General features: G+C 40.5%; 2 protein-coding genes across 2 annotated transcripts in view; both read right to left on the bottom strand.

The window, feature by feature from the left end:
- Positions 1-445: 445 nt before the first annotated feature.
- Positions 446-8,049, bottom strand: LOC106811858 (tyrosine-protein phosphatase 10D-like). Its single transcript, XM_014815576.1, has 10 exons — positions 7,974-8,049; positions 7,356-7,548; positions 6,558-6,719; positions 5,755-5,851; positions 4,930-5,064; positions 3,716-3,838; positions 3,290-3,438; positions 2,730-2,865; positions 2,478-2,589; positions 446-2,271 (listed from the first exon to the last, which is right to left on the bottom strand). The coding sequence occupies exons 1-10, from the start codon at positions 8,011-8,013 to the stop codon at positions 2,240-2,242; spliced, it is 1,179 nt and encodes a 392-aa protein (XP_014671062.1). The 5' UTR covers positions 8,014-8,049; the 3' UTR covers positions 446-2,239.
- A 1,240-nt stretch (positions 8,050-9,289) lies between these two features.
- LOC106811856 (tyrosine-protein phosphatase 10D-like) overlaps positions 9,290-14,927 on the bottom strand; it is a gene marked incomplete in the record, with an annotated part of 38,498 nt that continues 32,860 nt past the window's right edge. Inside the window, 6 exon segments of the mRNA XM_014815575.1 lie at positions 9,290-9,452; positions 10,882-11,072; positions 11,428-11,494; positions 12,252-12,353; positions 12,779-12,909; positions 13,326-13,431. Coding sequence (XP_014671061.1) covers positions 9,336-9,452; positions 10,882-11,072; positions 11,428-11,494; positions 12,252-12,353; positions 12,779-12,909; positions 13,326-13,431 — 714 coding nt within the window.

The following is a 14,927-nucleotide window of genomic DNA, read 5'->3' on the forward strand; positions in this document are numbered from 1 at the left end:
ATTATCACCCCTGCTAGCCCGAACGGTAACGATGCGGCGCACGCACACGCACGCACGCACACACACGCACACAGGCCGCTCGTCGGCGAGTGTGAGCGCACTCACGCATGCACGCACTCACGAACGCACGCACGCACGTACGCACGCACGAACAAACACACTCACGCACGCACGCACGCACGCACGCACGAACGAACGAACAAACACACTCACGCACGCACGCACACACACAGCCCTATAGCAACAACGATGAAGGGGTGGCGTGGGCATTGAAGAGCACAGACCTGTGGTGCGGACATTGATAACTGTAAACCAATGGCGACACTTCATGGTGCAATTTTCTACATGGAAATTAATCCAAGTTAGTAGGGCGGATAAGCACATGGATTGTGCACGTTTGGTTGGAATTGTGAAACTTTGCACACACGTACTACAAATAAGTCAAATATTTTCCATACTAATTTATATAACATATATACATATATATATAGTGAAATCTGCAACAAATAGAACGGTTGTGAGACCACCAGTTGGGTAACCAAATTACATTATTAGGAGATTACTGTGTTGGAAAAAAATATGGTGCTTTAAACAAGTGAATTCTAAGCATATGTGGCATAATCTTGCAGACAGAGCAGATTTTCCTCCATTCCAACAGAACATTTATAATCCGTGCTTGCGATATTATATATATATATATATATAATATATAATATATATATATTTATAATATGCACACGGTTAAGATTCCATTCCTTGATGAAACATCTTTCTTACCACGTAATAACTTGAGAAAATGAGTTGAGAAAATGAGTATGGAGTCTTTTACATCTCATACGACATTAAAAACATTACTGCCACCAAGAAGCACAGAGTGGCAGTTAAAATAGAGCACGTACGTAGATGTAAATCAATAAACAAATTCAATAAAATAGAACATATGGAAGAGGTGAGACATATATAGAGGAAAACATATAAAACATATAGAAGTATAAACACATTATTGGGTTCAGGTGTTCTTACACAACAAGCCAATACATGTAGCACACAACCTTATTTCAACACATGCATGCTATTTGATATAAGACTCTAATAAGGCTAATGGCGGTCCTGCCATCATGGGTACAAATAAAAGGCACTACATTTCCTCATATACAGAAAAATATAGTACAGTTAATATCAGAAATTTCCCCCGTAACAATTCTTTACAATGCCAAAGGCTTCGAAATATACATAGGCATAATATAAGGGGGGAGCCTGTGTAGTATAAGTATATGGGCTCGCCTGAATAGCTAGATGTTCGCACTGTATAGCAGAGCAAACAGCAGAAATATTCACGTAAATGTCATATAATCCTAATGAGATGCATAATGAGTTAATTGGATTAAATAATAGAATGTTATAATATATAAATGATTTTTTTAAACTTTTTAGACGCTTTTGTATATTCACAACCCATCAGACATTTCAGCTGTTAGCTGAAAAGACATATTGAGAGTATGCGTCTTTGTCACAATGGTTGTTCCTTCTGATTGATCAATGAATCATCGGTGTTTCAGAAAGACATGTTCGATTATTTGTTTTTAATCGCGACAATTTCACTATATAATTTCATAGTGAGTAATGTATTTCGATGCAATATGTAAAGAGCCTGAATGCAGTTTTGTGTCTGGATAACACAATGTCATGATGAAAAATGGTAGATGAGAAATACGTATTGCTAGAGACCTTTCCACAGGGGCTTGATCAACTTTGCATAATAGTCTTGTGAGATTCTTTTCTCAAGCAGCATATAATTACTCTTGTTCACACCAGGTGACAGAACGTATCACTTCAGTAAGCAATCCAGATTTTGCTTAGTGCCGTACCTAACTCGACAAAAGCCACGAATGTTTGTGGAACAGGTCAGAGTGAAAAGCACTACAGCACTTCATGATTGGGTTTTCACAACAAACGTGATACGAAACGCCGATTACCAACTCTTTTCATGTGACAGCGCATTAATCAGCACTATCCTTGGTGTCACCAACTAAATTAACAATACTTGTGATGCTGCGGTAAGGGTTAGTAATGCACGTGACACCACACGTGATCTGCATCATTACCTACGTCATACATTTTGTGAGATGAGCGTCACGGGAGAACGTAGATAGAAGGTCGTCATCGTGCCGTGCCGATTGGTGGATCTTGTGCTCTTTTTTGGCGTTACTCTTCAGATATCATCCGCAGTTTGATTTTGTTACATGCCAGACTCCACAATGCCTTCGTCATCTGCAGCAAAGACATACAGTGATGCTCACAGATTTTCTAGCATGTCTAGTAAACATGTGTAACACCATCTATGCTTTGGTAAGCTTATTACCATACTAGTCTAACGTAAGATATCTTAATATTAATCTACAATATCTTTTTTTTCTGTCAAAGAAACAAATTCCAGTCACAAATGTTTGAGTAGTCGAAACTAGAAAGGGACGTACCGTCGTAGGCCTTATTATCAAGCCCCAAGTCGTCATATTCATGGGTTGGCATATCATCTTCCCGGCCCTCCAGCACTGTCCTGAGGCTATTGTGTATACAAATGTACTGTTGCTGCAAAGATGAATAAAAAAAACATGTAAATTATGCTGAAGTGATGTCAGGGCCGTAGCAGTACCTATCATTGATAAACAAAGACAGTGCATAAATGATAGTGAATTTAATGACCTACAGGTCAATCTGCTTGCACATACCTCAGTCTGTACCATCCATACTCTTTCCTTTCGCATCTCGTAGACGTTTCCAAATATATCGACTGTATCCGACTGCTTGATAAGCTGTATTAATCTGTCTATAACTATAAATGTTCCCGATCGTCCAACTCCCGCGCTGCAAGGAAAACCAATCATGGTAACATACAGCTAGTCCAGCATCTCTTCATAACATTATCATAATCATGAACCTGGTTTAATAATGGTCAGAAACAAACATTTATACCCACAATTATATTACAAAGTTACCCAGACTATCTATTATTACAGTAGCTATGAAAACTTCACTATTTTTATGTTAAGTGTATGAATTTCTGTACCCTGCAACATCGCAACACAAAAACTTTGCTTCTTGTCTTATTAAACTATGGTTAATAAATAGGTAGAAAAATAGGTAAAAGTTTTCAGAGCTTATTCATACATTCTCATCATCTGTCATCCGTGGACGGAATGGAGGAAGCATCAATACATCATATTCACACATAATATGATCATGCCGTTAACTACGCTCTATTCTGTGTGTCATTTTCTATAGCACAAACCTGCAGTGAGCTATAATTGGGTGTGGACTGTACTGAGCTCTGTCCCTCATGGCTCTAACAAACTTGATTAGAGTTTGAGTATGTTCAGGTACACCGAAATCCGGCCAGGCGGTGAAATGAAAGTGCCGGACGACTCTAGATTCCATATCCTAAATAAAAATTGGAATATATTTATCAATAAAGAAACTATTTTACAGTGAACATATATGCGTGCATACAAATCTGACAGCAAAGAAAAAAATTGTTATCTATTTAATATTAGCAGTGGCTGCTGTATTTTTTTCTAATAGCATTCTTAATTACTTGCCTGCCAACACAATTAAGGTACACCAATCCTTTCGTTAATGATATAATTACAAACGTAAGAGAAACGACTGCAACGATTTAAGAGAAACAGGATCATTAACACATTTATAGTGTACATACCAGCGTTACTTTGAATTCCGAAATAGTCCAATACGGATATTTAGACTCATTTAGCACTGCCACTTGGATTTCGCCATAGTACGTTTGCTCGCTGTCTATAGGCCAGTAGTGGTCACATTTCTCCTGCGTATGAATTGTGATTGTTAGAACCATGCAAATATGGTACGAATTTACAGGGCCGGTTCCAGGGCTGAGGCTAGACAGTATTTTTCCAGATTTAAAGGGCACATCGCCCAAAAAGGGCACACCAACCCACAGTGAGCGCAAAATTTCAAAGGTCACTTTGAAATCTAGACCGTATTTCCCAATACGGCAAATACGGTCTGAATCCGCTCCTGCCGAAATAAAAATAACACGTGAATAATTGGCTGGAATTATATAGCAGCACAGTTTAAAAGCGGTGCTGCCACCTGTAGTCACATATCAGTGTAATATTGAGCACATATGAAGTTCTGTAGTAAGTATTAAAGGCATATTGATTATGCAATGTTGACGAATGCTAGAGTAACTGGCACCTTATGTAGTTAATAAGTACATAACCTTAAATCCAAATACGTATTAGTTTGTCCAATATCACTGCTGGTTATACTAAGAAATGTCTAATTGAAATCCGCAGTCCAAGAAATCAGTTGTTTACAGTTTCAAACCGCTGCCGGCGAAGCGGGTGTGATACAGATTTATAGTGCACCGGACATTTTCGCACGCATGCTCGGCCGTATGCAATGCTATCATCAGTGATTTCGTAAACACGGACGCTCGTGATAAGGAACTTTTTGTCAGGGCTGTCCATGTGCGTCCGTGATTAGTACGTGTGTTTTACTCCATTTCCATGTTTAGTCCGTGGCCGTGGTTACACCGCTGACACCTCGATTTCATCTGGCGTCCAAAACATATAGGCCACACAAATGTTTACGTCATCGCTTGACTCCTGGTTATGACATTTACGGCACGTAAATGAATATCAACAACCGATTTCAAGTCTTGCTTGTAATGTAACCAGCAGTGATATTGGACAAACTAACATGCGTTTGGCTATAAGGTTATGTATTTATTAACTACACAAGGTGCCAGTTACTCTAGCATTCGTCAACGTTGCATAATCAATGGGCCTAGTATGCCTTTAAGAGACAGCAACATATAAAAACTGACAAAATAGAACCGACACACTACTGTGAGTGTTCCTGCGTAACTTGGTCGACCATAAAAAGACGTACTCTGCCCTTTTCGATGCATCTCGTGAGCATGACAATAGAACGAGTGTTCTGCTCCCACACCATTCGCCAGAAGTCGTCCCGTGTGCTCGGCAGCGGGCCTTGAGTCACAATGTACTCTCTAGGAGAATTGAATCCCTAAAAATATGTATATATGTGTATATGTAAATGTAAAAATTAAAAATAAATGTAACTGTTACACAATAGCATAATATACGAATACACGTCCACTGACGTCATTTCAGTGATAACAAGATGGCCAACAAAGACAAGAAGTCTCATATCCCATATCAGGTCTCTTTTGTATTTGACCTTTTTATAAAAAATATCAACATACACTCAGGGGTAGAAATTAACTTTTAAACACGGGAGTCCAACGGACTCCCTAACCTCAAAAAGAGGGAGTCCGCAGCAAAATGATGGAGTCAGCAGTCTGAAGTTCAAAATTAAAGATATTAACAATAACGCATGTGCATATTTTGAAGATTCATGCGGTTGCATGTCTGCCAAATTTTCTTTGGACATTTGCTGAAAAACGTACAGTAATTCTGCGAAGCCGTGCTCTGGAACGAACTAGTTAGTATGGCAGAATTTTCAGGGAGTCATACAGACTCCTGCATATTTCAAATCAGGGAGTCCGACAGTAAATCAGGGAGTATTTGACTCCGGACTCGCGTTAATTTCGCACCCTGTACACTGAGTCACTGACGTATGCTAGTGATGAATGGTCACAATAAAACTAAGAGATAGCTTTCAGTTTCTATCGTTGTTCACCCTGCAGTTCACATGCTATTAATTCTACCTATTCTATGATATTCTAAAACTTACCGGCATGTAGTTGGCATTGATGTAGTCGGATCCATCCTCATCATCGACCGGTATTAGTTTCACGCGCGAATGATCATATGGAAGAATGTTGGTGAACCTGTCCGATATAAAATGATATTAGAATGGCTACGCATAAAACAAAAGAACCTGAAGAAAACAGCGATATCCAAAGAATGGTATAAATGTATATCGTGGCTGGCATGGATGTTTTATGCATGCTACGCGTGTAGTTCCCCCCCCCCATACACACATTGCATAAGATCATGTGGTATCAGATAAGGGATCTAATGGTCCAATCGAATGTGACTGCGGGGAGGACCAGACTATCAAACATTTCCTGGAATGCCCCCTATCACCAGAGCCCTGTAGACCTGGAGGCTTTTAACCACCGTGCCAGGTCATGTGTGCTGCAGTCGCTAGACCGAGTGTAGTGTAGTGACCTGAGAAGAAGAAGAAGAAGGAGAAGAAGAAGAGGAGGAAGAAGAAGAAGAAGAAGAAGACAGTGCACTGTGAGGCTTTCAACCACCGTGCCAGGTCCTGTGTGCTGCAGTGGCTAGACCGAGTGTAGTGTAGTGACCTGAGAAGAAGAAGAAGAAGAAGAAGAAGAAGAAGAAGAAGAAGAAGAAGAAGAAGAAGAAGAAGAAGAAGAAGAAGAAGAAGAAGAAGAAGACTCCGTGCCAAATCCTGTGTGCTGCAGTGGCTAGGTCGAGTGTAGTGTAGTGACCCGAGAAGAAGCAGATGAGGGATGTAAATCCTCATACAGCAGTTATAGCGCACGCGCGGGTGTCATGGCCGCCACACACCTGTTCTTGCCGCGGTTCACGGGAAGGTCAGCGGCCGTCGACGGCTGCTCCCGGCCGACCATCTTCAACGCTTCGTACTCCTCAGAGAAGCGGAAGTCTGAATCGGCTCCCATTATCTTGACGTGCTGCACAAACTCCGACAGCTTCACCGATCGACTGCACCTGATCATCGCAACAGCAAAAGAACAGATATATCTCGAGAAGTTTGACGAGGGGAAAAAAAACACAAACAATCGTCCGTACGTTTGTACAATTCACGATTGTTTGCTGTAGATGGCAAGAAGATAGAAATGAAGATAGACAAATGATGCATGAGACAAACAGAAAAGAGAACAGTGCGATTGAACAACTTTTACTTAGGACTTCGGAACCCTTCTAATCGTAAAACAATCTCAGTAGGCAAAAAGACAGTATGCTTCATGACTGTAACTCTTTTTTATGAATTCCCTTATACATATGGCTGGTTTTGGAGTAGCCTCTATTGCAATCTGAGAACTCGTTACATTGAGAAATAATCAGAGAAATGATTAAACAATGTAACGCTTTCTCAGGATTTCCCCTTTAAACATGACTGTTAAAACCATTACACTGTATTATATAACACAATTGATACAATTGCTACAATGGTATGATTGTGAGATGATTAATTCTCTAACATCGATGTAAACTGTAAAGATCTAGATTTACCATAGATGTCTCACACAGCTATTAAACATGAAAAGTAAATGTCATAGGTCAAAGTTCATGCCCTCTGTTGCCTCAGTGATCACATCACACTAACAGATGTCAACTACTCACGCGTATAGCGGCGAATTCGCCATTCCCTGCGACGCCACGTGCGTCACGAATGAACCGGATGCATTTTTGTCGTTCGCGCTGGTCTTGCGGCAGCACTGTAGGCGCCGCCGCTGTACGACGACGAGCACTAGCAGCAGGATGACAAGCAGGCTGCCGACAACTGCGCCTGCTATGATGCCGACGTAGTTACCCACTGTGAAGACAAAACCACACTCACTCTATAGCACCGGCCTGAACGCAACAAGCTGGGAAAACGATCGCGGAACGTTGTTCCACGAGGCACGGAGATCGTGCTCCCTCAAAACTTCTACCTTGGCTGGCATTTATAAATATTTCCCTTTTAAAAATTTTAAAACATTTTCACCAAAGTAAAAAGAAATGGAAACTTTATCTATGGACCAACAATGTACAATGCGTTTCTTCACGTCAACAAGTTTTAGTTTGTGTTTAGGTCACATCTGATGATTTGCTGCGAGCAATCGCCACCGAACTTAGCACTATCTCTCGTCAGATTATATCCTATATAATCATGCATGCTAAACCTAATTTTCTGCATTTTTATCATATATATCATATTAAAATTGTAAAAATATGTAAATTTACGATGGATGAACGTACATGTAGATATGGGAGAAGAGTAAGCCGTGTCAGTGTACATGTTCTCCGCAGTGAAGGCCCGGAACTTGACATAATACTCTGAAATAGAGGAGGTACAATGTGTATAATGTATAATGTATAAAAACAAGAGCTGCAGAGCGTCTGGGCTCATCTGAGGTCTGTTGCTACGGTTATAAACGTAACATTTCAGTCGTGCGTAGTGACACCTTTGTTAGGCGCCTGTGATACTATCAGCCACCCACCTGACACGCAGCTAGGGCCTGCATACCTCCCAAATCCCATTGGTTGATACAAATTACGTGCCTGAAACTCCTGTTTTATGGTGCATTGTGACCCTAACCCTAACCTATTAAAAAAAATAAAAATTTAATTGTTGTACAAATTATTTGTTGTTATTAAATTGTTGTAAATAAATCATGTAAATATTTGCGTTAATTGGAAAAATAGTTAGATGGATAAAGATAGAAAAATAATAAAAACAGAATGGGATTCGATCGCAAGACCTTTCAGCGTGACGTCCGTCGCTCTACGCGTTCGTTCATTGAGGCTTATTGGGTATTTAGATTTATGGATCGTGCAACTGAATAGACAACACATGTGTCGTCAGTGAGGGCAGTTGAAGTGAATCCATGTTTAACCTCGCTGCATGAGGGTCAACAAAGGTTGACAGACACTTACCTTCTTCGCACATCAGTGAGCAAAGCGACATTTCACATGGATCCTCTCAAAGTAAAGTGATGAAAGAATGTAAGTCAGACGCTGAAGACAGAGCCCCGGAAATAAGTTTTTCGCACTCTGTCCATTAGGCCATGTCCTCAAAAATGTCGATACTGACCTTCCACCCGGGGTCACACTGCGCTGTTGCCTCCAGCATTTCGCACGGGGTGGATGAGTATAACTCCTTTACACATCTGACCTATGACGCCTGTGACCCCCCAATTTTGTCATCCCGGAGTTCCTTTTCACGACCCCCACAAACGTCCCGATATAGTGACCGGTACGTCGAGTAGGTTAAATTTGTGCCCAACGTTGACAGAACGGACGGACGGATGCATTCTCATTCAATTCTAGCAAGCTGCCATCTGACTGTACGCCGATGAGCTAGGAAAACTGTAGTATAGTTCTATCAGACATACTGTGACGCTACGACATCTGATTACAGCAAACCTCTTGCTAAACTAACATTTCACGTATTTTAAATTTCCACATTCTAACAGTCTTCTATCACAAATCCCTACTATCAAACTATAACTTCACTATATACGTCGCAGTCGTATGCAGACGTCTCTGTATATTCTAGGTACACTGCTTACCTGTTTCTTGTATGTTGCACGTGTGTCCATTGGCATAAGAGAGGATCTGTCATGTGACAATCTTCGCTATAACACCGATTGTGAAATTAAACTCGTCAGTGTAATGAAAGGGATTGAAGTTTATTGGTGTTGCCTGGTAAGCCTTCCACAGTTTAGTATCCTTCACCTATGCATCGAAAAATATAGTGCTTAGTACTATACAATACACCATATAATGAAAGTGTTCAATGACATGTATGCTCAACCACAAAATAGGACACCAATGAGGTGGGTGAGAAGAAGTCAGTTTTTTAATTAAGCACCATCGAGCGTACCTATGAGAGCCCAACGAGAGAGTATATAAGGAGAACTCCATTATATACTCTTGATAATTATGATAAACTGTTATAATATGTGACATAAATGTTCTGGAGTGTGAAGAGGTCTGAAGATGAGGGATGGCGTTACCCTAAAGAGCGCCATTTAACCGTTTTTTATAATATTCACAGATTTAGGCACGCTGCTACCAAAGCACGAGCTCCGCATGTGTAACGTGTAAGATTGAGCAGGATAGCTTATTCGCACGTAGCTGCTATAACCGGGGACCGTGACAATGGTCTTGCCCTGCGCATGCGAAACCAAGTTTGTTCAAATGTTAATTGAGTTGATGGAAGGGTGTTAGTTTTCTACGACGGTAAGCAGACACGGTTGCCATCGGTGAAGTTCACATTGGATAATAAGTTATAGACGGCCGTAAAATGAATACAAATTAGTGTGACGGTGAGATGGGGCTATAGGCCCGCACTTGAGTTTTATGCGATGGCGGTTGAAATAATAGGTTATGCGCTCGGCGTTCCGACGATGTTTGTAAGTAACTTTACTTAATCATAGACGGTGTTTAATCGGACGGGTGGAGAGGAAAATACCGAATTTTGGCATTAAAAGATATTGTCAATTGAAATTTGTAAATACAAACGCAGTACGAGTGTGAAACCACAGACTGCTTATGTGCGTGTTCTATATAATAATATTGTCTGATAGAATTGCAAAACCTACTTAATTTTGCATAATTTGTTTTTTTAGAAGGATATCAATCCCTAGCCTTATTCATTCACATAGCAAAAATGAGCAAGAATCCCGTTGAAACCCTGAAGCTGACTAATGGCAATTCCCTATTTTTGCCAAACAAAATTGCCGTGGCTCCGAAGTACTTCGAATGGCATGCTACCAATATAGGACGCCTTCAATATGAAGCAATAGCAAGTAAAGACGCATATAACCATATTTCTCTTCCCCTATAAATCATGTGGGTCGAAACAGTGCCTGAGTTTCGTTGACCGTAAGCCGAATGTGCCGGACCGGAGGACGTACGACGGACGACGACTTATGGCAATAGCTCAGCTTGACGATGTCAAGGTGAGCTAAAAATTAAGATATCTCACATGTAAGAGAAAGATTTAAACTATTGGTATGGTAACAAATGGTACGGAAAACAAGGATATCTAATCGTATCATAAATCGTACTGAATTCGAGACGGGAGAGCATTCCTATGTGTTGACTTCCTATACGAATACCTATGTAGAGTTTTTGTAAGGGTATATACATGTTAGATTACCTGGGACCACTTGAGCAAATTTGTTCCACTGCTGTTATATGTCGGGTCTTGAGCTACTATGATGGCAAAGTTAGTAATCTTGCCATGACAGTCTGAGAACCAGCTTCTCTTCAATAGAACACTGAATGACTTAGTCGTGGTCGAGCCCTGTATTGGCATAGGTGCAGCGTTTCTGTTCTGCAATGCTGGTGCTGCAACACAGTAAGCAAACAAGACTGGTGAGGGACCAATTAATTAATATGCAATACCTCACTCATATATCATAACGCAATGAGCTTTGCATTGTGCGAGTATTGTCACTTGCTTTAATGTACGTTTATAAACTTCATTATAACTGCACTTGAGAAAAACGCTACAGACGTGGACTTAAACCATTCTATTCTATTTTATTCTGTATATCATTCTATCATATTCTATACTCAGCCAAGTAAAACTATCGATATCAAATACAAATGAATACTAGCCGGTATATGTAATTTCCTGAATTTATAGAAATGTATCAATGGTACTAGAAGTTCACCATATAAATTCTTTTCTATGAAATACCTGCAAGTTTTGTTTTTACAACAACATAGCCCTTTTCTCCAGCACGACTAGTTGTTTCTGCTTGAATCTGCAATACAGCGCAACACATGAAACATGAATCTCTCTCCACGTCTGCATGAGTGCATTTGTGTGTGTTTTTGTTAATGTTTGTGTTTGTGTGTGTGCGCGCATGAGATGTGAGTGAGTGTTTGTGTATCAATGCGTGCGTGTGCGAGTGCGTGCGTGCGTGCGTGCGTGCGTGCGTGCGTGCGTGCATGCATGCATGTCTGTGAATGTATGTATGTATATGTATATGCATGACAGTGTGTCCACATATTATGTGCATACTTGCGTATAAGCATGAGTAGGTGTGTGCGTGTGCGTGTGCGTGTGTGCATGTGTGTGTGCATTCGTACGTTCGTATGTATGTATCTGTCTATGTATGTGTGAAAATATTCCATTTCATTGGACAAGAACTGTTTACATACTGCTACAAATACTATTATTATAAAGTACATTTTACGATGTCATATTTGATCTGCAAAATAAAATACATGAACAATACGGTTTACTTACGCTGAGAGGGTCTATGTTCCCCAGGGTACTATCGGAGGGTAGCCTGGGTACGGTTCAATATATCGGAACATACCCTGGTACAATCTAATATGCCGGACCGTACCTCGCCTACTCCACTAACGAGTCTAGGGAGTCGCCTACGCCTACTCCCTAACCCTAAACCTAACCATATCATATAGTTACCAGGGTACGTTCCGATATATCAAACCATACCCAGGGTACACTCTGATAGTACCCTGGGGGACATAGACCCTATGAGCTTTACGTACAGTCACATTGTACTCTGTGGCAGGCATGAGACCTGTTACTGTTGGACTGTATGAAACATTTCCACCGGCATATTCGTGACGTCCATAGTCAGTAAAGTTGCACTACAAACGCAAAAAGCTCGTTATTATATTGTATGCAAGCATGTATGCATCAAGCATCGAAACATGAATGAGCTCAGAACCACACATGAACGCATGCATGTAAACGCATGCACGCAAACGCATGCACGCATGCAAGCAAGCATGTGCGCGTGCATACACTAATGCAGGCTCACACATTTACATGTAAGGTCGAAATTGGCAACAGCCTGTTAATCACACAATTCTACAATAAAGTAAAAAAAAGAATTCTGAAAGATTTCACAATAACACGACCATCACCCCTAGTCCCTCCTAGCTGCCATGTAAATATCTCCCGATTCACCGAAATGAAATTGCAATTAAAAATAATACGGAAAAACCCCATGGTCTGATTCAAAAAAAAAATAGTAGGAACGATGAAAAGTTGTGGTCAGTTATGAACTTACAGCACTGAAGCCATTGTAGGTGATGGTATAGCCAGATATGATGCCGTTTGTGTTGAGAGGGGCTTCCCAGTTCAACGTTATATCTGTTGCCTTCGTGTTGCTGATGCGAAACATCTGAACAGCATCTGGAGCTGGAAAAGCAAAGGGGACGTTTACCGGTCTGTAGTGACAGTTCTAAGACGACTGTTCTGATGTTATGGATGTTATTATAATGTTATTTATAATGCATGTATTTATTATGTTATTTAGCATTGCACTGTAGTTTTTCATGTCCAAGTGGACATGAGAAACTACAGTGCAATGCTATCAATACGATAATTTCCTCGTTTATTATCAGTCTAAACCGTCACGTTTCGACTATACGACTATTATCACTTTATTATTAGCGATTTCTGCTCTAGATCCACATGTTGTGAAGATAAAATTCCGCTATGTGCAAGAAGAATATCAGGAACAAGGCCAGAGAAACGTGCATTCCATTAATATAGTCAAATATTGTGAATCACGGCAGTAAACGTAAACATGCAGACATAATGAAATCACTTACAGCCTTCCTTGGTTTTTAACTTGAAACTGATGCCTTCACTCCTCTGCTGCCAGCTCCTCACATACAGAGCAAATTCATAACTTTGGAATGGTTTCAAGTTGGTGATCTAATAGAAAAATAGCAAAGCTATTTTGAGGGCAAAGCCAGGAGAGGAGGGGGTCAGATTTAGCAAGACACTGCCATCAACAAATACAAAACATTAGTGAATCAGAATCCTGGAAAATTTCTGCCGTGGGTACTGCAATCCGCCCATTAATTCATCTATTTCTACAATAGTAGTTGTGTTCAACAATCATACATACACACCCAAAGTCTGTGCAATGCATCACCATGGATTGCATTGCATCCAATGATTGATGGATTGCATGGTTTGCAATTGGATGGATTGGCAATTGGTTGGATTGCGATTGGCAATTGGTGGGATTGGCAATTGGGATTGGATGGATTGGATGGATTAGCAATTGGTTGGATGGATTGATGGATTGCAATGGTTGATGGATTGCATGCATCACCATGGTTCAGGATCCGATGATCCAAACTGGTCCTACCGATCCGACCAATGAGGATTCGATCCAACAGAAGCTGAGGCACAAGTAAATAACCGTGGGTGCTAATGAACGGGTACCCACATGTCTTCAATTTCAGACACAGGTGTATTCGTTTGACCAATATACGTAAATACACGTAGTGCCGTCTGCTTTCCATGTTTAGTCTGTGTCCGTGGTTAGTCCGCGATCCTCCCATAGCGTTGGCCCCCAACACAGCCTACTTCATTATCACGAGAGTCAGTGATTCGTCTGTGGATTCCACGTTCATTACAATCAGAGCTACTGTTACGTATACAGTTACGGTACTGTACTATCGCTAGCATTGCATACGGCCGAGCGAAAATGCATGCGTGCGTGCGTTTTTGCATGCGTGAGAAAATGTCCGGTGGACTATAAATCTGTATCACACCCGTTTCGAAGTATGCGGTTTCGAAACTGTAAACAAGTCAGTCAACTGATTTCGTGGACTGCGGATTTCAATTAGACATTTCTTAGTAACCAGCAGTGATATTGGACAAACTAATACGCGTTTGGCTATAAGGTAATGTACTTATTATCTACACAAGGTGCCAGTTACTCTAGCATTCGTTAAAATTGCATAATCGATGGGCCTATTATGCCTTTAAAAAAAAAAAAAATTATTGTTGTAAAAATTACTTGTTGTTATTAAATTGTTGTTATTCAATTGTTGTAAATAAATCATGTAAATATTTGCGTTAATTGGAAAAAATAGTTAAATGGATAAAGATAGAAAAATAATTAAAAAACAGATGGGATTCGATCCAACGACCTTTCAGCCGTGACGCTCGTGCTCTACGCGTTCGGTTATTGAGGCTTATTGGGTTTATAGATTATGGATGTGCCATGAATATGACAACACTGTGTCGTCATTGAGGCAGTTGAAGAATCCATGTTTAACCCTCCTCATGAGGGTCAAAAGGTTATCAGACACTTACTCTTCGCACGTCAGTAGAAAGCACATTTCATGGTCCTTTCAATAAAGTGATAAAAATGGTAGGTCAGCGCTGAAACAAATAAGTTTTTCACTCTGTCC

Source organism: Priapulus caudatus, unplaced genomic scaffold (genome assembly GCF_000485595.1).
Source record: "Priapulus caudatus unplaced genomic scaffold, Priapulus_caudatus-5.0.1 Scaffold583, whole genome shotgun sequence".
In the NCBI taxonomy this organism is placed as follows: domain Eukaryota; kingdom Metazoa; phylum Priapulida; class Priapulimorpha; order Priapulimorphida; family Priapulidae; genus Priapulus; species Priapulus caudatus.

Bases quoted from the DNA above. Each gene is read 5' to 3' on its own strand.
- LOC106811858 (XM_014815576.1), bottom strand. From the start codon at position 8,013: ATGTACACTGACACGGCTTACTCTTCTCCCATATCTACAT. The intron at 7,549-7,973 runs GTACGTTCATCC...TTGTCTTCACAG, and splicing joins CTCTTCTCCCATATCTACAT to TGGGTAACTACGTCGGCATC. The intron at 3,839-4,929 runs GTACGTCTTTTT...ATTCATACGCAG, and splicing joins GATGCATCGAAAAGGGCAGA to GAGAAATGTGACCACTACTG.